The 25,142-nt window shown below is 35.2% G+C and overlaps 1 protein-coding gene across 2 annotated transcripts in view; it reads right to left on the minus strand.

Annotated features, from left to right (window-relative positions):
* Positions 1–25,142, minus strand: part of DNAH8 (dynein axonemal heavy chain 8) — a 150,109-nt gene that overhangs the window by 122,526 nt on the left and 2,441 nt on the right. The window contains exons 3-22 of one of the 2 annotated variants that reach the window (XM_087719122.1): positions 23,983–24,146; positions 22,928–23,104; positions 20,672–20,785; positions 19,853–19,960; positions 18,559–18,660; positions 17,691–17,837; positions 16,373–16,570; positions 15,156–15,232; positions 14,023–14,122; positions 12,533–12,652; positions 11,446–11,581; positions 11,163–11,350; positions 10,348–10,428; positions 7,007–7,123; positions 6,483–6,599; positions 5,083–5,227; positions 3,077–3,192; positions 2,334–2,440; positions 1,476–1,575; positions 275–458 (exon numbers count right to left, since the gene is read on the minus strand). In XM_087719122.1, coding sequence (XP_087575248.1) covers positions 275–458; positions 1,476–1,575; positions 2,334–2,440; positions 3,077–3,192; positions 5,083–5,227; positions 6,483–6,599; positions 7,007–7,123; positions 10,348–10,428; positions 11,163–11,350; positions 11,446–11,581; positions 12,533–12,652; positions 14,023–14,122; positions 15,156–15,232; positions 16,373–16,570; positions 17,691–17,837; positions 18,559–18,660; positions 19,853–19,960; positions 20,672–20,785; positions 22,928–23,104; positions 23,983–24,146 — 2,598 coding nt within the window. Of the gene's footprint in view, positions 1–274; positions 459–1,475; positions 1,582–2,333; positions 2,441–3,076; positions 3,193–5,082; positions 5,228–6,482; positions 6,600–7,006; positions 7,124–10,347; positions 10,429–11,162; positions 11,351–11,445; positions 11,582–12,532; positions 12,653–14,022; positions 14,123–15,155; positions 15,233–16,372; positions 16,571–17,690; positions 17,838–18,558; positions 18,661–19,852; positions 19,961–20,671; positions 20,786–22,927; positions 23,105–23,982; positions 24,147–25,142 lie in introns of both variants that reach the window. The other variant, XM_087719121.1, reaches the window with a different exon arrangement.

The following is a 25,142-nucleotide window of genomic DNA, read 5'->3' on the forward strand; positions in this document are numbered from 1 at the left end:
GATGGAGTCACCAAAGCAATAGGCGTGAGCTTAAATGGACTCTGGGGGATGGTAGAGTAAAGGAAGGCCTGGAGGAATGTTGTCCATGGGGTCACGATGGGTCAGACACTACTTTGCAACTAACAACAACAACAAAGCATTCTTAGAATTCCACTTGGAAGAATTCCACTTGTGGAATTCTTCCACTGTGACTCTCTTCTGGGTAGTTAAAATAAGGCTAACATTTTAGAAGCAATATTTTTAAAGGAGGAAAAAAGAGAAACAGTGATCTTACTTTCTTCTCTTTTTTGTAGTTTCCCTAATATACTAGGTGATGCAGGAACATTGCTTTCCCCCTGGTTGTTGGATTTTAACAAGTGATGCTGGCCCCAGTGAGCGACACCACGGCTTACATCCAAGGTCAACTGAATCATACGGTTGAGGGCTTGCTGGATATCATCCAAACTGGGCACCATCACCTGAAAATAGAGGGGGGAAAAGCTATTTTTTTGAGAATGGTGCAGCTCACTGGTACAAAATTATGTTTCAATGCAGTATGTGTAAACAATGAAATATTAGATCTGCACTTTCAAATGAAGTGGCAAGTTTTCTTCTATCAAATGGAACATAAAAGCTGCAATTTTTCCAGGTTGCAGAGAAAGAACCCAAATCTTAACTGCGTTATGATCCATCACAATACTAACATGCAGGGTTTGAGCTAGTGAGCAGACTTTTGCATATGAGAGCTGTTCGCGCAAAGTTTCTCTCTACATCTGCCTTCCTATTTCTTGCAGAAATAAAGACAGCACTGGAATGGAATGGAACTTCTATTATAGTTCCTTCTTTTGATTTCTGACATTACTAAATGATGCAATAATATGATATACTTCACTTACTCTAATAGACAGCTTATAATTTTATTCTAATCTTACTCTAATAGACATATCATGCAATTTTAATTCTAGAAATTAAGAAACAGAGTGTCATCCAGTTCTTTGTAGTTCAGTTGTGCCTGGAGCTGTTGCTGCATTTGTATTTCAATGAACTATTTGTATTTGTATTTGTATTTGTATTTGTAAGCATGGATCTATACAAATACAAATACAAATACAAATTTCAATGAACTGACTTTGACAAGAGCTGAAAACAAATCCTGAAGCACCTTAAAGCAAATTTATACAATATAGGCCTTCATGAACAAATCTTCTTTCACAGCATGCATGAAATTGATATTTCCATTTGATATTTGGATATTTAGCACTACATTCTGTTCAAATATATTTTATTATTTTAATTCATTTTTGTTACCAGATCAGCTTTCCAACCTTCTGATATCTTCCTGAATATTTCATATCTATCTGTGTATTGTCTATTGCATCATCCAAGCTTTTATTAACCATGTTGAGTAGCACTGCGCATGTAACATAGTCAGAAGAAATTAACAGATTATGGATTATTCTGTGATTGCAAAAATCATGTATAACAAAACCACTTACCACATGAGGAATGGCTAAATGCACTTCAGCTTTCAGAAAAGTAACAACATCTTCAGGTTTGACTGTTGTCTGAGGTAAATAAGGCAATCGTCCAAAGTTGCTGGAGCTGAACAAGAAATGAAGATTAAATCATTTATTATATTAAATACAAGAATTCAGGGAGAACGGGCTATCATAAGCTCCTCAGAGGAATCTTTTAGGCCATTGTGGCACTCACAATTCCCAGGGCTAAGATAGACCATTGATTAAAGTTTATTTTATGTTTAATAACTAATTAACAACAATTTGTTTAATAACAAATAACATTTCTATGCCCCTATATCTAGCACTATGTTTTCTGTGCACTTATTAGTTTCATAAAGTTCAAATATTTTGAAGTAAGATTAACTTCTGGTAGCTACATAGACCATCCAAGGAAGGATCCATCTAACTTGCATGAATCCAGGCAGCTTAAAAGTTCACGTATTGCATTAACCGGTCTAGGAAATAAGTCATAAGTGACTTTTCACCATATGCTAAGCCATAAAATGGAGATTCTTTATCATAATCACACAGTCAAAAATCCTTTGTTTTTTTAATGGAAGTCATGGTGATAACCTCCTGGATTAAGAAAAAAAATCTGAATATATTTACTGAATACCTTTACCCTTATGGTTAAAAAGCAAATGATCAAGGAATGGCAGGTGGAGTTAGGAATTCGGGGATTTGTTTATTTCTTGTTATTGAAAATTTTATTAGTTGTTAAGGAAGCTTTCAGCTGGAATTTACTCATTTGTTCCTTTCTGCTGGTAGAAACAAAAATGCCAAGTGTATCAGGGCAGGTGGGAAAAAAAACAAATGTTTACTTATATCACTTACCTTGAAACAAATACTCTTCTTTTAAGAGCATCTAAGGATAATCGTGTAGTTTTCTGCAGGCTGTCCAGCAACTGATGACTAAAATATGCAACTACCTCTTTACATTCCTGCAGTTAAAAGCAGCAGTTTAGATTCATGTCAATTACATATGTGTTGAAAACCATTCAGCAATTTATGTTCTCTAACATAGCCTGTGAAGGCTACTGTTACTGAATTTCCTGCTGAAAACAACATTCCTATTTTTAGCTAAATGGACCACAAGAAAATCTCAGGTAAGGCAAATGAGATTTGATTCAGAGCTCACCAAACTGACAAAGGCTGGTTTTAATAATGGAATGAAAGCACAGCTAGGTACTAAGCATGGATCTATGTGATTACTTAGAAGGTATTGGCAGGAAGGAGCCTCAGACAAATACTTTCTTCTCCTTGTTTTTATATTGACTAGGATAAAATTCAGAATTAGGTTTCACCAAGTGAAAATTGGATGAAAAGTTTCTAGCAAAAGTGAAGGAGGGGGTGGTTTCAGCACCTCTCCTCTGCGACTTTTCTATTTTAAATCATACTGTACTAGCAAGATAATTCTGCATTAAATTTGTCTTTAATTTTGTTCAATTAAAGCAGTTTCACAGGATGAAATATTATATTGGAAAGTTAGAAGGACATTCAACAATTATCCTGATAAATAGTGCAATTTTTTTCAAATTCTTCCCATTATTTCAGTACTTTAATAGGTAATGAGATACCTTTTTAAACTCATCCTCTTTTTCACTGTCTTCAGTTTCTTCACTACTAATCATAATTGAAGACCCTGAAGAGAGTCTCTCTTCTTCTCCACCTCCAAATGCTACATGTTTTCCTTCTATTGCAAATAAAAGAGAAGTGAATTCATTCAATCAACAATCATGTGCATAAGTTCATATAGTAAATATTATGGGAGATTTTGCCTCCATTTACACATTCAATCTAAGGTTTCCACAGACTCCTAAATAGATAGAGCTCAATACATATGCTTCTATTGGTAGTCAGTCAAGTGACAATTTAGATTTATTGGTCATATTAGAGTCTTTGACATAAACACTGATGTAAATGTTAAGAGAAACATAAAACAGGAGCAGCAACTTGAGAGGAACATTTGATTCTACACCTAAGAAAGGAAAACTCGAATGATTCTACTCCTGCAATTGATGACTTAGACACAGCTTATAAATATAATAACTAGTATTATAGTTTTTTTAAAATCTTTTCATACAAACTTTGTATCCAATAATATGACATAAAACCCAGCATTTGGAAGATAGTCTGTTCCTCTTAATTGGGACCAGCACAGCCTGTAGACCAGGGGTGTCAAACTCAAGCCCTGCGGGCCAGATCTGGCCCTTAGGATGCTTCGATCTGGCTTGTGGGGTCACCCTGGAAACAGGGAAGGACCAGCTCATGGTGCCTCTGCCAGCGAAAATGGAGCTTGGGAGAGCAGCAGAGCACTCGGGCCACCACACCACAGGTGCCTCTGACATGAATGACATTGAGCTGATCACGCCTACCCTGGCCATTCCCTTCCCCCCCATGTGCAAGGTTAAACATAACCCTGATGAGCCCCCAATAAAATCAAGTTTGATACTCTTGCTGTAGACACTGAGACTTGACAATTCACCTTGTCAGACTGGGGTTAAGATGAATACTTGGGTGTCTTTGATATATTGATGATAGCCTGGCTCAAAATTATTGAATGTCCTCACCTATTAATCTCAGGCAAATATTAAACAAGAGATGGGAGCATTGACCCCGAGCCATCCTGAATTTCAGAGTTTTCTAGCTCAGTTTCTCCCATCTACTGCCTGCCAACACTAGTCAGAGAGCACCAGAACATTATTCATCCCATCTTATTGCCATAAGTAGTCCAGAAAGATATCATGATTTTCCATAACTATGTGCCAGTTGTGCTCTTTCTACTTGAGCTGTATTTTCAAACTTGCAAGATTGATGTCAGCCTTGCGAGGTAGTCCAGATAAGAAATTTAACCAGATTAACAAATACTAGCTCTACTTTATTATAAGGTTACATTAAAAGAATCTTATAGATTCTGAAAGTACATCTTTCCCTCTTTGGGACATATCAATTCTTTAGGTTCTGGCCATCACTGCATACTGGTTGTCCAATTCACATTTACAACATTGCAGGGAGCTGTGGTCACATGATTGCCAATTGTGATTTCCTCTGCAAGCTTCCCACAAGAAAAATCAATAGGGAAGCCAGCTAGAAAAGTTGCAAGTCATTCTGATAAGTCTCCCAGGCTTACCCAGGCTTGCACCTCACTCTGTACCCTCTATCTCCTAGTGTTCCTGTGCTCATGATGCAGTTCTGCGCCCTCCATTCCATGGGCTTCCTGCACTCATACAGCACCACACCCTCCCACCCCATGGCCTTCATGTGCTCACACATTGCTGCAGCAGTCCCCTCCCAAAGCCTCCCTTTCACATTCCTATAGCATCTCAGGATTTCTTACCCAAATATACTGCCAGATAAACAATTAAGTGTCTATTAAATACAAGCCAGAATTAATATATTTCCAGGCAGCAAAACGTCTTGTTCTAATGACGTATAATAAAGAGTGAATTCCTTGTTATGCTTCCAAAATTAGAATCACAGAAAAATACTATTAATTATTAAAATCACTATATACAAATAGAAGAAGTCTTGATGATAATAGTTAAATTCTTAAAGATGAAGGGAACTATAAGTAAATAAATACCTGGTGAATGAGCTTTTTTGGGTGCTGGCTTTTTAACATGTTTAACTTCATAAATTTGTTCAAATATTGATATGAGTTCTTGTACAGCATCTTCTATATGTCTACTTTTATTGTTTAATATTTCAGCCCATTCCTTTGTGTATACCTGTTTAAATACAATCACAGTGTTGTATTTATTTCACTAGACTTTTACGTAGCTTTAATCATTGACTGGACAACTTGAAATCTTTATGTACATAAAGAAGATTAAAACAACCAAGCTCCTTCTCAGCAACATTAACACAGATAACCTATGCTGGGGAACAAAAACAACTGATATAATCAATATTAATATGCAGGAAAAATCTCCATCAGAGCCAGACATGATTGACTTTCTGAATTCCAAGTGTGATAAGGCAAATTACACATTCAGTGAGACATTATTCCAGAATAAAGTGCCATAGTAGATGACATTCATGGCCCTAGAGAGAAGCCACTCTTTCTCGTCTAACTGGACAGGTAGAAACTATTGGCATAGCTCAGTCTGTGAGATATCTTGACCCTGTTCTCTGAAGGTGAAATTCAGTGAACTTGGAAGCTGAGTGCCGCTCTTGAAATAGATAAGTTACATGAGCGAACAAAGGAAAGCCCATAATTATTTAAGCTGTTACAGTTTCTAGTGGCTTTCAAGAGCAGCTCAATGTAGAGTACATAGCTTAGTGACATCCAATCCCAAATGGGAAGTAACTAAGGCACAAGCAGTTTTCTACTATGGGACCAAAATATGGACATTTAATAGTGATGGCATTATTAATTATTTATTATATGTACCTATACTGTCGTGTATTACTTCTACAGATATAGTCTGATACTGAAGCTTTCCAATTTGCCTAGATCACTTTTCTGGATGAAGCATCAATGATTTCATATTTACTAGTACAATTATTTTCTGCTATTTGGAATATAAGGGTTTCAAAAATGAATAGCAGTTATGTACTTGAAATAAATAATAATAATTAGGACTGTGGTAAATTCAAAGGAACTTCTAATAACAAGCTGAAGCAGATTCTTTAGGACTGACTATATAATCACACAAGGTGAAATGAATATCCTACAAAGTAAATTTCTGGAGTTATTCAGCATTTTAAAGCACTGGTCTTTCATCAACAGAGATGACTAAAATGTACATACATTTAGAAAATGAAAATTTCAAGCAAATCAATAAAACTAAAGGGAAATATGCTAGTATAAAGATGCTTGCCATCTTGTGGGAAAGTATGAAAAATAGAATTCTTTAGAATTCTGAAGAAATATTTAAAAATTCTCACAGCTAAATATCTAAAATAGTTCTTTACAGAGCCAACATTATGGTTATATACACATTCCTCACCAACAGAAGAATGGCTAAAAACTTTGCTTACCTCATTGCGTGACAGTAAATCCTCCACTTTTGTTGCACTTTCAGGTAGTATCAGAAGCAGAGTATTTGATATATCTTTCAGTGTTAAGTCAATCTGCATTTCACACAAGTCATTAATCTGTATTAAAGAAAATATCATTAATCGATTCCTTGTTAGGATTACATAAACATTTTGCTTGAATTTTTTTTTTAAAAACATAAACTGGGGAATAATAAGAAGTTTCACTAGAAAAACATATAGTATGATTAATCAATTAGATTAAGTTAAAATAAGGTTAAAATGAAAAAGCTGTGATTGAAATCCATACAACATAAAAGATTTGTCTATGCTCCAATCCTTCAATAAGACTGTAACGTAATTGTATTAAATAACAATATAGTAAATTAACTATACTGTTCTTTCGGTCTTATGACACTTATGACATCTTAATTTGAATTAAGCTGTAGAGCCAACATTCACAGCAACAGAATGCATGATTTGCATTCTTGGGGCCCAAATTCAATCCTTGATGCCACTAAACATACCTTTTTCAAAAGCTGATTAAACATTTTTATAACTTCATCAACATCTTGAAAGAAGCTGTTTAATGTCAGAGAAGACCAAGTTAAAATAGTAAGCCCTTGCCTCAGTACAGATTCCACCTAGTAAAAGGAGAAGGGGAAAAAAGAATTATTAGGACCATAGTAAATTTTTAGCATCTCATAGATTATACTGCACTAAACACCCTTAATGACTTGGTTGATCCAGATGAGTTTCAGAGGAAGCTGGTGGTATGCCTGTCAATTTGCCACACAGTCCAAATGAGGCCTTGGATACCACCTAAAACACGGGGACATGCAGTCACTAGAGGCAGGGGAGGCGTGGCCTCACCAGTCATGAGGAAAAGGAAAGAATTTTAAAGGTTTTTTAAAAAATAATTAAAGCCAAGGTAGTTGCTATCAGATTCTAAGTCACAATGACTTGGAACAGTGCTTAGTGTTAACTATAGGAGGAGGCCAGAGAACTAGGAGCCTCTTTTGCATAAGGAATTTTTCGCCTTTTAAGAGTTAACCAAGGGTTAAAAAGTGAAGAATTTATGCAAATGAGGCACGTGTTCTCTCGCCTCCTGTAGAGGGCATTTTTAGAGACTTTTTAGAGTTCTCTGGGAGCAACTAGCTCAGTCTGACTCAGAGCTCTGGCCTTTCATGAGGGCCAAGTTGAAATCGTCTCTGAAACAGCTGGAAAAGGTGCATGTGTGGGGAGGGGGGAGGAATTCAAAAAGTTTGATTGCATGCAGAACCCATGTTGCCTTTTCAAACACACACACATAGCTGGATAAAAGTATATAAGCCCAGCTTCACTGAAAAGGCAACTGATTCACCTGCAATCAAAGGCTCCAATCGGAAGGCAGCAGGGGAAGGGGGGGTTATGGCAGAGGAGCTGCTTTCAAGCCTTTGGAAAATATATCCAATCCAACTTCTGTGTTTGTGTTTGTTTGAGAGTGAGTGAATGAGAGAAGGATCCAAGTTCTCTGTGTGCGTGTGTCTGTTTGAGAGAGGGGGGAGGGAGGGAGAGAGGGAGGGAGGAAGGAGGGGGAGGGAGAAGAAAAAGAATGGGAAAACTAATTTTGCAAGGGGGGAAAATGCTGTCGCTTTAAATTGGAACTGAGCATACCTGGCTGTGGAATTCTGGGAGTTGAAGTCCACAAGTCTAAAAAGCTGCCTCACCAGCCACAAAACTCACGGCACGTCACTGCTAAAACAGGAGGTTCTATGTATGTTTTTGGGTGGACGGGATGTTGAGAGCCCCTTGTGGGGCTATGTGGAAGACAGTGCTCAACTCCTCTTGGATAAATCACTCAAATTCATTCTCAGCTGGATGTTAGCCTTGTTGTAAATCCCAAGGAAGTCTTGCCCTATTTTCTGGAAACAGTTTGAACAAGTTGCATCCGAGAAATTGGACAGGGACCTTGGGACTCTAAGCTCAGCCATCTGCTCTTTTATATCCATGGCCCTTCTGCCTTATTAAAGTTGCTGGGAAGGGGGTGTAATCAGGGTGGGTTCTGATAGTGGTAAATTCCTCCTTGGATGAGGAATTCATTCCTCTGCCTCTTAAGGTGGTGCTAGTTCATCCCCTCTTCAAGAAATCATTGCTGGACCCCAATATAATGAACAATTTTATCCAATATGTAACCTCTCTTTTGGGGTGGGGAGATAATAGGGAAGGTGGTTGTATACAGCTTTAGAGGATGCTAGATGAAGCAGATTATCTAGATTCCTTACAATTAGTAAGGGATGTGTGAATATGGGATAGAAACAGCATTGGTCATGCTTTCAGATGATCTCTTGGATAAGGGTTATGCGTACATTCTTGCTTTCCTTGACCTTTCAGTGGCTTTAGATAAGTATGTATAAGTATAAGTATAATCTTTATTGTCATTGTACTTAAATACAACAAAATTGATTATTTCAAACTTCAAACACATACAAACACCCCCACACACTAAAAGTAAAACTAGAGGTGCTTGTAAATAGAGAGTATCTTCTAAAGTTTTTGGATGTTGACATTTCAGTTGTACAGAATTTCAATACTTTTTCCAACTTTTTAATTTTTTCTCTAATCAGCAACTACTTGTCTATTGAAGTATTTGACTATAAAATTTGATGTTAGAATCTCCTTTGGAGCTCAGTAATCTTTTGGAAGATTTTCTGTGTTTTTCCATTTCTCTTCAATGGCTTTACAGATGTTATTATAACATTTCTTCTGTGACTTCTTACAACTCTCTGAAATCTTTTGTCAAGTTGCTTCCTGACACGTCTGTTTATATAGTTTATATAGCAAAAGATATTTATTTCTGTTTTTCAATAAATAAATTTTGTCCAAAATGAATATTGTAAAATTTAAAACAATTTTCACACAAATATAAAGTACAAAAATAAAGCAATATATTGAAAGTTTAACTTTAACTTTTTTTGCCATTAATGGCATAGTAAAAGAGATAAGGCAGCATCCTAGAAAGTACATCACAACTGACAAGAATAATGTAATCAAGAGATGAATATCTGTATATATACTAGGCAATCTGTTATCCATTAGGATTAGATCATCACTTCAAAGATATTTCCTTACATAAACAGAAGGAAGGTGAGTAATTGCTGCTGGGTTGGGGAAGGAGAATGGAATTGTGAGACTGACTGGGAAATTGTCACATAATGTTGAAAATGAAGATTACATGATTTCAGCAGCAGCAGTGCACCAGCAACCAGTAGCACTGAAGTAGCCACAATTTTCCCAAATATTATTTCATTCAGAGTCAAGGCTGCTGGATTTTCGACATAGTCTGTAAGTTAAGCCATTTGAGGTATCTTAGTTCAAAAATTGCACCACTTCTCACAGTTAAAAGTCATGACAATGAGAGTTTTAGTAGTATATAGATAACTATCCTAATATATAGTATTTTGGGGGGTATAAGACGCACCCTTTTCCCTCAATAAAGAGGCTGAAAATCTGGGTGTGTTTTATACACTGAATACAGCATTTTTTGCCTCATGAAATCCCGCCCCTTCACCAAAATGGCCGTGCAGAGCCTGTAGGAGGCTTTCCGAGAGCTCCTGGGGGCTGGGAAAGGCAGATATGAGTGAAAAATGAGCTGTTTTTTGCTCAATTTTGCCCCCCAGTCCTCACGAATACTCTGCAAGCCTCCTAAAGGTTATTCATGCCTTTTTTGGTTAAAAACAAAAAACAAAAAACGGCCTGTTTTCACGAAAAATGGGCTGTTTTCGGGAGATTTGTAGTGTGCAAACACTTTTTTTTTTAAAAATTGCCTCTTCAAAACCTTGGTGCGTCTTATACTCTGGTGCATCTTATACTCCGAAAAATACGGTACCTTCTTCATTTTAGGTCCCATCAAGTTGACAAACACGGTTGGAATCTCTTGGCACAAATTTTCATAGCAGTGTAGAATGTTCTGTGAATTAAAATAAATGTTCAAGTTTTAACTAAATTTTAATATAAATTAAAATATATAATGAATTTCCTAAAGCCTTCAGCCTAGACAGATTTCTGGGTAAAAATATACACATTTTAAAAAAAATATACTCTTCTGGAGCAAGTTTCAGCTATATATAGTTAATCCATTAACAGCTAGTCAAGATATAATGCATATAATTTTCAACATTATATTGCATTGCTCTGAATAGCATTAAAGATATTCTTGAAAATATCCAATGATGAGAAAGTCCTTATAGCATCAAAGTAACAATATTGAAAACCTGAAAAACTATTCTCTCTACAAGTTTAATGACCTCTTCCCCAGCAACAATCCTGATATATCTACCTCTTTTTACTGTATTTTAAAAAGCTTCAATAAAAAAATAAATAAATAAAAAACTTCAAGCTTTCAAACTGTCGTGCTCTGTATTAATGTATGAATATTATTGCTGAGCTATTCTGACATTTTTATAGATACACATTTCTCAATTAAATGTCAGTTGAATGAGATTGCTCCTCCTCCCTGGTAATACATGCATATCCCAGCAAAATGTAATTTGCAATTAAAGTATTACCTTGGCTCCTTTTTGTTTTTTCTCTTTTTCTTCTCTTGTATTAACATATGCTCAACATATATCATGAAGTGTCCTTAATGTATACTTTACATCAAGATAAGTATTTGAAAAATCAACATACTTCTTCTTTACCTACCTCCAAGCATAATTTGTTTCCTTTTACTTCTCCTTCAATTTTGACTATCCTCTTTGCCTGCTCTGGTACCTCTAGGGCCATTTTTATCATACATTTTGTTTCTCGAACAATCTCTAAAATCTTGGGATCAAAATTTACCAGTAGCTTTCCAGTTTCAGGGTGACGTACCAATAAGGTAACCTGCATTGCTAAAGTCAAATATTGTAATTAGAGATAATTCCCTAAACTAATGAGACAGCATAATGGTATTCTTCAATAGCTTGCAATGGATTAAATGGCTTACCATACTCTAACTGTGAAATCTCTTTTATCCACGCTGTGTGATAAAGTACCTCAAACTCCACCAATACATAGGAAATTTTATTATATAATCGAACAACTGCTTTTCCTTCCACACTTGCCAAAATATCTGAGTTTTTCTGTTAAAATAATGATAATGAAAGAGTTACATCTTTAAAATGTAGGTGAATAAAATACTTCTGTTTTTACTAAACAGTACATTCAGAATTCTTATCTCTCAATTTTACCTGTAATCTTCCAATGTTTGCATTTGAAAAACCCTTTTAATATTGTATATATGCTGGTAGTTCACACCATTTCTTCTATGGATAGCATCACATGTTAAATTCAAATAAATACATAACAGTGAGAAACATAAGCATTTTCAATAGATTAGGGAAGTAAAACTTTAAAACAAGCTGGCTTACTGGAGCTTCTTTATTGTATCTGCCAAAGAAGATGTGACTACCTAGCAAGCTGAAAGTCTGAAAAGAAGTCCATATTAAGTGGTAAAGATATTTTGCAATATTCTGTTGCATAATCAGTGCAATTTATTACCCCAATATAAGAAAAAATAATAATCCAAATCTATATGAAAATAGCGGTGCTTCCGATCTGAAATGTTTATTTTCACATGCAATCAATTGTTAATGAGAAATAATTTGGACAAAAACAACTACCACCATTAATCACACAGCGTCTAGCATTGTCCTAAACATCAAATCTAGATGCCTGACAAAAGTGAATCTCTGCAGACATAAGGAAAACAAAACCACACACCCAAATCATTTTATTGGCGTTTTCTAGCTGCTATAATTTAAAGACCATGGTTAATATTGTTCTATGGAAACTTTAGTGTAAACTAGATAGCGGGGATATTGCTTTCAAAGCAATTAAACACTGCCCTCTACAGGTTATTCTAAATCATTTTACCCAAATTCATAGCCAACAGCACCAATATGGAAAAACTGTGAAGAGGATAGAAGAAACAAGATAATAACAAGCAGTATTCTCACTGGACTATGAAATATATTTTGAAAATCATGTGTCAGCCTTGTTGTTTACCAATAGGTGGGTGATGACAAACTTACATAAAAATAGTTGATTGGTTCACTTATACGCCTGAATAGTTGTCTCACCCACAGTATCTTTCCTGCTACTGGTGGCATGTTTCGAGCCAGGGGAGGATTATCCTTTTGTATCTGATAAAGCTATGATAGAACAAAATCAAGTGTCAAATGAGAATGCCATTAATACTTGAGTTACAAGTCACTCTAGAAGCATCTGCATAGGAAGGAATGTAATGTCCAAGACCAAACCTCTACAGTTTGATGTACTACAGACAGAATATTTCCAAGTATATTTGCAAAAAGATTTGCAAGAATTTCTAACTGCAATGGACAGCACCAAGTTGGAAGAGGTTGGATTAGACCATTTTAGCTATTCCAGACTAATCAAGTATAATTTTTAGTAAGGGACTAAAAAGGAGAGGAAGGCAAGCTTGCAAGTGAAACATTATATATTAGAGCTAATTTACTTGCTAATAACTATGAGAATGGAAAGTCACCTCAACTCCCTCTTTCTGCATTATGAATAGCTTTGAAAGGATATCACATTTGTTCTCCTTTCCAGCATTTTTTAAAAAAAATTAATAATCTTAACGCTAATCAACCCAGTTGGCATTTCCAAAGTAGACAATGTGAAATTAACATCTATATAATATACACAATGAAGTACATTATAGACACTTCAGTGCTTCTCTGCCTGTTCTATTGCATTCATAATTTCAGATCTCATTACTAGAAGTGAAGTCTATGAAAGCAAATTAGATGGTTATTATCCTTTTAATTATTTTTGTCTTTGAATAACTGCACAAATAGCTAAAGCATCTATAGGCGGTCCTTGTTTAATGAACACTCGTTCAGTGGCTGTTCAAACTTACAATGGTGCTGAATGAGTGGTAGTTATAATTGATCTTTGTGCTTTCAATCATCTCAGCATTCCCAAGGTCACGTGATTGCAATTTTCTTTGCCAACTTCCGACAAACAAAGGCAATGGGGAAATCCATAGGTGATCAAAAACAGCAACCATGTGACATTCTTGTTTAATGACCCATGGTGATTCACTTAAGGATGGCAACTGGAAATTTCAGTTTTTTTTCTTTTTCCTAAGTGATGCAATTATCTGACGGACTTTATGACGGTGTTGCTTAGCAACAGAAATGTCAATCTCAAACACCATTGTTAAGTGAGGACTGCTGTATAGCGCCTTTTAAAAAGATACGTGCAATGTAGTTTACAATTTTAAAAGAAAGTCTATCATTTGATTGTACAGACTGTTCATATTTAATAGTTTGTCTTTATTATTTATGTATATTAATATTGAATTACTTCTTATATTCCATGAGATGTGCCTTGTATAAAACATATCAAAGAAAAAAACATATATGTATAACAGCCCCACATGACTTATTAAAATTTGTCTGTGTGAAGTTAAAGTATGTGCCATAAAATTATCACTTAAAACTGATTCTTCCAATAAGTAAACCTGTTCAAATGAGCAGAAACATATACTAAATACCTTCTTAATTGATTCAAGTTCGGCAACATAGTGCTGAAGAATACGCCCAATTGTATATGAAATTTCATTCTGAAGACATGGCATGTTCAATTTCTGAAACCTACAGAGTTCATATTCAAATACATAAAGGTATGGAATATAATACTGTTAATATAATCAGACTGAAATAAAAGGTTTTTTTTATTTTAAATGATGCAAAGTAGGCTATAAGAACAGTAAAAACTTTGCTTCCAGAAGATCTACTGAATTAATTTGTTGTAGTAAAATCCACAAAGGTCCTATTCCATTATATTGATAAAGACAATTATTACAGCATCCATTTTTATAATAGTTACATAAAGGGCATTTAATAAATATTGTTCTTTTCAAAGGAAGCTGACAGTTTATCAGCTATGCTAATCATAATTATGGAGTACTATCAGATAGGAACTACAAGCATCCAGACAACTTTTAAAGAAAAAGACTTAGAATTTTGTGTAACTATTTCAATTTTTGCAGCTAATATCTGGCAGCTTTTATTATGTATTCTTCCGAAAAGCCGTCAAAACCTGGCTTTGCCGGCAGGCCTGGGGGTGATGAGTTCCCTCCCCTCTCGACATGTATGGTTGTGCGACTGTTGCCTACTTTTATTATTTGTATTTTGTCTTTTATGTTCCCCCTTTTTTTCCCCTTTGAATTGTTCGCCGCCCTGAGTCCTCCTGGAGAAGGGCAGCATACAAATAATACAATACAATACAATACAATATATATATATATATATAATATATATAGTAGTTGTGGTGGAAGTTCAAAAAGCATTAGAGGTTCAGGAAAACAGAAAGAAGAAATTAAAAAAAAAGAAGGTGAAGAACATTAAAGACCAAAGAATACCTGATGAAAAAACAAGTTTTGTTATTGGATTAGGTTTTTTCCTACTACATATAATTTGCTAAATAATTAGCTAACTTGCTCTAGCTGAAGAGATATAGTCTATTGTGCTACACACCTACAAAAAAGGGGGGGGACAAGATAATATGGGACTGCCTTTTCTAGATTAACTGTGAAAAGAGATGGTACTTGCCTTTAATCTTTCAAATGAACATAAACTTAACTCTTTACTCAAGTGAAATGCTAATTTAAAATATTTGCTGTACCTCTGAAGCAGCTGGAGAGCATGCTGTGAAGATAAGATTTTTACGAAACAAGCACCCATAAATGTCTGTATTTGGACCTAACAGAAAACAAAACTGAATATTAGTAATTCAGAAATCAACATTCCTTCCTAGAGAGGAAGACAGCCACAGAATAAGAATATAATATTTTTCACATAAAGTCATTGTTTGAGGAAAGAACAACTTGAGGGAAATAGAGGTGGCAAGAATTTCCATTTCTAGGCTATGCCACCCCTCTTTAAGAAACCTTCATCAGATCCTACCTACATAGAAACATCTGTCCAGTTACTCACCTTCCTTTTAGGGAAGGTGGTGGAAAAAGTGATTGTTGCAGCTCCAGAAGTTCCTAGATGAAACAGATTATCTGGAGCAGTTTGTCAGGTTTCAGGCTAGTTATGGGATAGAAACAGCATTAGCTGCACCTATCAATCTCTGTCAAGAGTAGAATGGAAGTAATCCTTGACCTCTCAATGGTTTTTGATAGCATCAACCATGGTATCCTTTTGGGTCAACTGGGGGATTTGGACTAGGTGACACAGTCGTGCATTGGTTCAGTTTTTTTTCTCCAAGGCCAGTCTCAGTTGGTGTTGATAGACAGTGAGAGGTCCAGCCTATCACTGCTCCTCTATGGGGTACTGCAGGACTTTGTACTGTGTTCCTTTTTAACATCTATGCTGGGTGAAAACATCTGTCACCATGGCCTGAACTATCATCGATATGCCAATGGTACTCAACTCTATATCTCTATCCTAGATATGGAGCTATCATAGAAGACTATATAAAAGTTACAATTGGTTCAGAATGCCATGATATAAACAGCTTTGGAGGCACATGTAACATCTTTGTTGCACAAACTGCATTGGTTGCTGATTGGTTTCCTGGGTCAGTTTATTACTATTAATGGCATTTATGGCATGGGTCTAAGATATCTGAGGAACCATATTGCTAATTGTGAGCTGCCCAGTTATGGGTATAAAATGGATAGCCATATACATATATAAAGTAAAATAAAATAAATGTATTCACTTAGCAAAACACTTTAAGCCTTATTGAAAAGCCATATAAACAGCTTGCCAAATCTGGGAGTTCAAGTACAGCTCCTCAGGCTAACCAAGGAAACCACAACTTCACGGCCTGTCCTAATCTGAATTAATAAATTTTTCATATTTGAATTGAATTGAGATACTTATGTGACCTACCTCTAAATTTTCAATTTTTGTCATGAAATCTGCAAAGTCTACATCAAATTCTGTTTTCCGTGGGTCAAGGATATCATATTTTTTCTTTTGAACACTTTGGTAGATATTTTTGAATTTAATTGCCATAATATCAATTCCTTCAATGGTAGACATACTCAGTGCAGAAAAAGTCTGAACAATCGTAATCATCTCTGTTATCTAAAATCAAAAAGGTTGTTTTTTTCAAGTATTAATTATGATTTCTTTTAATATTATATTTTTCTTAAATGAAAAGTCTTGCACAAAACCATCAAACATCAGACAAAAAATTCACCCATTACTGTACTATAAAAATTGTACTCCTAAGATGACTTTATATTTTAAAATATTTTTTCCAGGAAAAAAATCCTCAATTTTATTTTTCAATTATAGCAGTTACGAAGTATAGGGGTAAATTGATTTAAGTAATATATGATTGACAACTATTGACATATTTTATCTTAAGACAAACATAAAAGATAAAACATATTTTATCTTTTCAAAGTTATCCTTATATTTATTCTTAATCTGATTTGTATGGTCATCCATTTCATCTAAGCAACTCTGGACAGCTCATTACAGGCTGAGGTTTGCTTGGTACCCAACAGTCATTGAATTTAGTCACATTTTAAGAACAAAACACTTCAAATATATTCTGTGCTCCTTGAGACAATAGAGACTTTATCAAGTGTCCAGAAGTAAGCTAGGATTTAATAAAGTTTATTCAGTGTCACATTTTGCTTCATTGTCTGCCTAATAGTTTCTTCAGTAAAAAGTTAGGTGCGAAAAGCTTTTCTTTGATAGTGGAAGTGATGGGGCCAATTATTTCTTTTTGGTCTTATTAATTCCTTTTCTTTCTTCCTACCAGGTTTCATTTTTTTAATCAAACCTTTTTAAGACTTTCTCATTCTTTTCCTGAAATCCTTCCATTTCCACTCTGAGCCATTTATTCACACATTGGATTACTAAATTACAACTATGAAATACTTTATTTCAGGTTGAGTTCAACTGAACTATATCCTGAATCACAAAGTAGGCCCAAACCAAATCTACTGTAGTTGTTGTCTACCTCTATATGTGCCTGTATTACTGTCAGTTGTTTCACTGAGTCCTTGGTTGAAATAAACCAGGATGCTATTATATGGTTTTCTGCTGAAGCATACCAAAGAACTTCCATATTTAAAAAGCAAACATTTTCAGTCATGAATTTTTATATCAACCTGAAATGTTATGTCCTAAACCACAATGACAATGAGGAACAAGTTAGGCAAAAGACTGAGGCTTTCTAAAGAGGACTTACTTTTTCTAGTCTTTTACAGAAAGCTTCGAATTTGCCAAAAATGTACATCTCAGATACTTCGAATGTCTTCTCTCCTGAAGTTTCCAAAATTTGTTTTCTTGTTTTATGAAAACTTTTCTGATATTCTTTAAACAAAAAAATACAGTCCTAAAATGTTTTAAAAAAAACACATTATGTAGCAATTACTATCAGAGTGTAATTAGTAAGATTAGCTAGAGGCATAAGCCTTATGATTAGAGTGGATATAAATTCAATAAATTTAATGCATACATATAATTTACTGTAGGAAAAAGCCCACCATTTATAGATCTTTTACAAAGAACTTTTCCAATTAGAACTTTATTTTAGGTTCGTATCTTCATAATTAATATTTTATATGGTTTAATGCTGTCAAGTGAAATATGAAGAAATCTAAATCTGTTTTAGATCATAGGAGCAAGCAGAAGCTTTAGAAGGGAATTTTTTCTTAGCCTACATAATAAGGTTCCTATACTGATTGCTAATAATTTCTTGCTAATTAAGGAAAAAATATTGACAAGATGCTTACTATTTTCTAATAATTCAAAATTGATTTCTTTTAATTTCCAAGCATAAAGACTATGCAGTACAATGGTGGAGTAAATCTCCAGAGGCCCAATTAAGCAGAAAACTCCACGTTGGTATAGTTTTTAATAAACAATCAGGTAAATTATGGCTTTGTATGAATTTTGCTAATAGTACTAATGAGAGTTCATGATAATAAGTTAGGTAACATGAAAACCAAAATCTTGTTTTATAGTGGTAATACATCACGCTAATCCCATTATAGGGATTCAGAAGGGAACAGAAAAAAATAACACAGAAAATATATACAGCATTACAAACTTACCTTAATTTTCTGAATTACTGTTGGAGTACCCTGTTCCCATACACGGCTAAACCCTCCATCAGTAATATATGCTTTACATGCTGTGACCATCTGATTTGTAACCTATTGTATTTTTAAAAAGGAAAAAAATACATAGTTTTTAACATCAAAGTTCAGCATTTTTCAGGTTTCCAGAACTTTGTATATAGCTAGTTATTTAGATGTGCTCTCCCATTAACAGTAAAAAAAAATGCCCAAAGTTTCACAGCAATTGCTAATGACAAACTAAAGGAATCTAATTACCAGTACTGGGGGGGGGGGGGGGGGCATTCAAAATTTAAAAGAAACTATTCCTACAAGTGCCTTGGTTTGTAAACTTTTTTCTGCCTTTCCCCCCTTTTCTTTCAAGATACTATAATGAAAACAAGCTTGCATCAGACTAGTCTCAGACTGTTCTTAAACCATTGCGTTATGCCTGACATTATCACAAAAACTGGATAATTTACAGTAAAATCGCATCTTTAAAAATCATTTTATTATATAAATCCTAAAGACAAGAGGGTGCTTGAAATCTTTAAAAGTCATACTAATAGACTTAGGCTTAGGTTACATCTGAATTACATCTGAACTACAGTCCACCTTTGATGGCACAATAAACAAAGATGCATGTTCTGCAGTGTGACACCATCTCTTGCATTTAATTTTTCCACAATTAAATATACTCTGTGTGCACACATATGAAATTAGGGATCTCCAACTGTTTGGGGCTACTGATTATATTGATCTCCTAGAATGCCACCTAACATTCCTCTAACACCCAGAAAACTCTCCCTGGTTTACCTCCCTGCCCTCTCATTTCCTTTGTGCTCCCTTCCAAAGAGATGACTGGATAGCCCTGGCTATTTTAATTTTCCAAGAAAGCTTATTTTGTTCACTGTGGTTGTGGCTACACAGCTGGAGACTCGGTTTCAAACATGACACCTTTTAAAAATTAAATGTTTTGAAATGTAATTTTAAATTAAATTTGAAAAAAAAACAACAGAGAGGGAGTCTACTTGAAGCCAAGGAAAATAATGTCTGCTAATACTTGGGAAACCTCAGAGGGTGCCCTATTGAGATTTCATATGGCCCTTTGGCCATTTAGAGTGAATATGTATATCAGTTCTTACAATACATATTGTTGTTTAATGATACATTTGCCAGCAGATGTAAAACATTGAAATATGCTGTATACATCAGAAAAGTATAATCAACACTGAGGCTTGCCCAACATATGTTAAGAATGCTCTCCAGTCCACTGGTTAAAAGCACTTACTTTGATAAAAAGAGATGTCATTTTTTCAGAAGTATTGTAATATCTGGAAACACTATGAATCATTCTTATAGCATTAATCAAATTCTGTATTCCGTGGGCCATGGAAACCTAAGAGAAATATTTTGTAGAATTCAGAGTGAAAGATGGCATACTTTAAGCTACCAGAAAGGAATGACAATGGGTGCAAGAGTGAGATGACTGTTTTCAGAACAAGTCTAAATTCCTAATGACTAAAATGAGAAGTACCAGGGTGAATAATTTCTTCGTTGCAGTTAAAAGGCAAATTTCTGGATGCAGTTCCTTCCCCCATTTTCTTTACACTCAAAAAACAGTATTTTAAAAAGTAATTCTTCATTTTGGAATCACTCTTCTAGTCCGAGAATGATTAAGGCAATTTACAATAGACTCATAAAAATAATAAAGCACAACTTATTACAAGTAAATTATACACTATTTTCTATCGTGTCTTCTATTGTATTTCATATGAATTCATTCCAAGTTCTCCTTTCAGTCTGGGTTATAGTTTAGATTATTGATTGTTTCTTCCTTATTTTAGATTCCTATCTACAGCCCACTCTTGACAATTAATTTAAATCTACCTCATCAACAAAAAGATGTAAGTCAGTAATAATAATTGACCCTAAAACTCAGATATTTTATGACATAATAACATCTAGAATATAGTTAGATGTAGAATCTTCTGCTTTTGGTATACATTTCAAAGCCATTTATTTTACTGCATGTACTGTAATAGAAAATGTAACTACATAATATACACAAAACTAAATATTACTGCAGATTTCTTCAAATGTTACTCACTAAATCGTAATTGTAGAGTGGCTGACAAACTTTTTCAAGTGTATATAGATATCTAACATTATCCTTGGATTCATTTGCTGTATCTGTTATTCTGGCATCCAGTTCTCGCCACAGCTATAGTAAAAACAAAATATTGAACTTTTAAAACACTGAACTAAATGTGCACAATATGTAGTAGAAATGTAATTACATTCTAGCTATACTTGGAACAGATAAATAAATAAATATATGAATACATAAATAAATATACTTAAAAGCCTACAGATTCAAATTCTTGGTAACTACATAAATTATTTAAAGAAAATTGTTTCATTTTACCACCAGTGATTGTACTCACTGTGAGACTAGGGATTATACTTCATATGCAGCAAAACTATATTGTTTACTTATTAAATAAATTTATATGGCTCCCAATCTACCAAATGAAAACTTTTAAAACAACAAACAAGGTTGAGGCCCCATAAAACTGACATCATCCATCAGCTACCCCATGTCAGTTCTATCCATATGCTACACTAGTACCTTGGGAAGAATTTTAATATTTTTCCTGAAGGCCATCAGGGTCACAACCATGTATATCAGAGGTGAGGCATTAGAATGGTGCCATGACAGAGTAGTCATGCTGACTTTCAAATTGTTCTGAATGCTGAGGCAGCACAATACATTAGGACATTGCCTCACTATACTAATGCACTTATGTAGACTGAAAGGGAATACTTTCATACTGGGGAAATAGTACAGTATAACAATGCATTCATGCAATGCTATGCAGCTAATTCAAGATTGTGGAAATGGAATAAAAAAATGGAAGGGCATCTGCTTACAATGTTGTCTGCTGAGAGCAGTAGTAACCCATTGGCTGTCTCTTCAAACCCAGAGGGGTTTGCAGCCCATGGGCCAAATGCGTTATATGCTGGCCCTGCCCCCCCCCAGTTTAGCAAAGGTGGGAAAAGTACTAATATATCACATGACACCGCTGTGATGCCGCAAGTTTGACACCCCTGCTCTAGGCTCTAAAAACTGTTCTAATTCAGTCATCAAAAGTTGGACTTGGGATTTACAAAAAATGTCAATACTCATATCTGAGTAAAGTTGCCACAAGCTAGCTCCAATTTTCTGAATGTTAAATTAGAAGAAACCAATTGTCCCATATAATGGTAGTAATATCAAACAGTCAACCAAATCATATTGCTGTCAAATGCAATTCTGGCACTTAGAGAAATAGATGCATTACATCTAAGTGCTTGCCCACACACAGAGACCACAAGGCAATGAATTTAAGCCCAATTTTTTAAGAACCAGGGTTTTGTGCCAAATACTAAGCCATTCAACTCTACCCACTCCATATTTCCAAGCAGACATGTTAGATAACTAGATTTATTGTGGAGAATTGGAAGCTATCCAACCAATAGCCACCCTGTCTTGCGCTCTATGTATCTTAGAGGCCAGCTTTAAATTGTGGATCACTTTCTCCCAAAGTTTCTTTACTTGGCCTTGAAAGTACTGCCCTCTGTCCTTTATTTACAAAACAACTTTGATGTGAGAATCAGATCCCCATCTCACCCCTTGACCCTTACATATAGTTCAGGGCTGTCAAACTCTCGGGCCATGAGCTGGATGTGTCACATGCTGGCCACGCCTGGTTTAGCAAAGGGGAGGAAAGTCCCAATACATCACGTGACACCGCCATGATGACATGATTTTGATGCCCCTGATCAACATCATAATTTATGTGTAATATCATTGGACTGATGTAATCATTTTAACTGGTTAAATTAAAACAAATACTTCTTTTGAAATGCATGCTTATGAGAGTGTCACAATACTAATACATGTTAGCAATTAGAGCCACACCAGGCAGATATACAAGTTTATATTTACTAAATGGAAAAAGTATAATGCTTCAAACATGTGATAACATGTTTATGAAGTTAAAGAGGTACAGAGTCAAGCTTAACTCTTGATGATTGCATGCAATTTTCCTGGCAGAAATATGAATATATTTTAATTGATATTTTTTTTACTTCCCAAGTTAGCCTAGTGTGATTTTGTAGTAGGCTCCCATCCAAGTTCAAGGCAGGCCCAACCTGTTTAACTTGTTGAGCTCATCCAGGGCTGCTTAGTTATTACCTCTTACCACACATTTTCATTGAGATTATATTATTTTAAAAAGGCAATGGGGACATATTGCAATAGACTGTATATACTCATTAAAACCTCATTGTTTTTTTTAAAAACCCAACAACTAAGAATTACCTTTATAATTTTGGAACGTGAAACATTGAGAACATTTATGACAGCTTTGCAAGGTTGTCCTTTAATCTGCTCAATAATAAAATTAAATTTGGCAGACATACGCTTCCAGTGCTCTAATTCGGTAAGTGGACCTGAGTCATCAGCTTCCTTTCTCATCTGTTCACTCTCAATCAAAACCTGCCAATGTTAAATTTGTATAAGATAAGTACCATGTCTGTGTTGCTATGTCACATTCAAGACTGTCACATGACATTTTGTTGCAATGGCATCTGCAGGCCATGCCTGCTTTCCTCAGAAAAAATTAAGGCTGGCATGCAGTACCATGTTCCAAGCTGCATTCCAAGATGCATTTAGGCAAAGGGTGAGGCTTGCATTGTTATGCTGTTCGCATCACTCTGATCCCTGTGCCTCCAGCACAGAAACCATTGTCTTCATCTTGCAACATAAGCTGCAGAGCACAAAAGTGTTTTTAGAAATCTCACAAGTGCTTCTGTTCACCACCACCTTCATCATCATCATGACCCTTACCTTCATCAGAGCTAATAGTTTGCTACTCTTTTAAGATATCCAAAATTAGCTCCTTGAAATCCCTATCTTAGGCTGACATCTTCAATTAATACTTAACTATCTGCTGAAATAATATTTAACTTGCTGAAATATAGTTGTACATCATTTAGGCTATTGGCTTTTACAGCAATTCCAAGAGCAAATGAGGTACCAACCTGTTTTGATCTGAAATAATAACTCATTATCTTCATTAAAAGGAACCCACCTTCCTAAACCTTCAGGGTAAAATCACAGCACAAGCAAATGCTTGGCTAATCTAGAAAAGATTTTGCTTTAAAAAACATGTTTGGAATGTTGACACAAGCCAGTTTTCACCAGCTTCGAAGTATCAAGGTGTCCCTGTATTTTATAATGTGTTTGGCCACCACAGTGAACAGTTCTATGCTGAAAAATATGCCACAGAAATGCCTTCTTCCTTGTTCTTTTTTTAAAAACTATGCTTCTTATTCATACTCCTCTGCTTGTCTAGGGTACCAGAAGATGCTTACTTGCTCAATTTGCTTGTACCATATCATAAGTGCATCCTCCAATTGATGTATAATATCTGGATTGGCAGCTGCTGCTGTCACTTCCTCAAAAGACTGGAATTTGGAAAAGTCAATGCTATCTATTTTTTTCAGTTGAACAGTTCCCTGGATGCTCACTCTAGCACCTACAGTATGTATAATGAAAAAGAACATTTTCAGATTCTAGCATTTGTTTCCTGGGATGTTTCATTACAACAGTTTGTATTCTAGGGAACAACATGTAAGATGTCCTTTTTTTCAAGTTTTTGCACATTCTCAGGTGGTGCTGCACCTGGCAAACATTATGAATGAAAAGATTGAAAAAAAGAATCCTACCTCAAAGATACAAGTATATATAGACCACAGCTTGCCAGAATCTATGAAGCTAATTTGGGTGCTAAGAGTCTGGTTTCACAGGATTGTAAGTGGAAGATTCCAGAAGCAGAAGAAATGGGATCCTCAGAGTAGCCTGAGAGGTAGTGTTACAGATCACAGAAGAGATAAAGTGACTTCTTTACAGGCGTTGTGAAGTCAGTAAGAAAATCAAAACTGGAGATCTCTAAGGGAGTGGGGGAGGTTGTCTCAAAAGCAGGAGTCAAGAAAGTACAAAATTTATGGAGCTGGGTATGCAAGTCTCAGACACAACAACACTACACACACACACACATGCTCAGGGTGAAAGGAAAGGAAGGGCTTAACCTGATGTATGGCTAGGAAAAAGAGAAAAGGGAAATGGTGAGTCTAGTAAGAGACAGCCTCAAGAAGTAAAGGGATAAACTTTTTAAATTAATGGGAGGAGAAGCAAAAGAGCAAAAGGGAGAAAGCATAAAGCGCTCTAATTCAATACACATATATAACTACTTAACACATTAAGTACTTAATATATTATGATATAAGTACAATAGCTTTGCTTAAAATCTAAGAAAATGAATAAACATACTGTTGTCAGGGAAAATCCAGAAGAGGAACTCACTGGGGAAGTTTTAACAATGCATTTCTCTTATTAAACAAATTGTCATAGGAATGTGATATACAGGGATAAATGATTTCCGTAGACTTGACAATGAAAGTACATATAACACAAATGTGAATTTCTTTAGATTATCTCTCTGCAATCCTTAGGAATTGCCTTGAAGACCAGT

Source organism: Thamnophis sirtalis, unplaced genomic scaffold (genome assembly GCF_051295495.1).
Source record: "Thamnophis sirtalis isolate CommonGarterSnake01/CBP01778 unplaced genomic scaffold, rThaSir2_p1.2 scaffold_6, whole genome shotgun sequence".
NCBI lineage: Eukaryota > Metazoa > Chordata > Lepidosauria > Squamata > Natricidae > Thamnophis > Thamnophis sirtalis.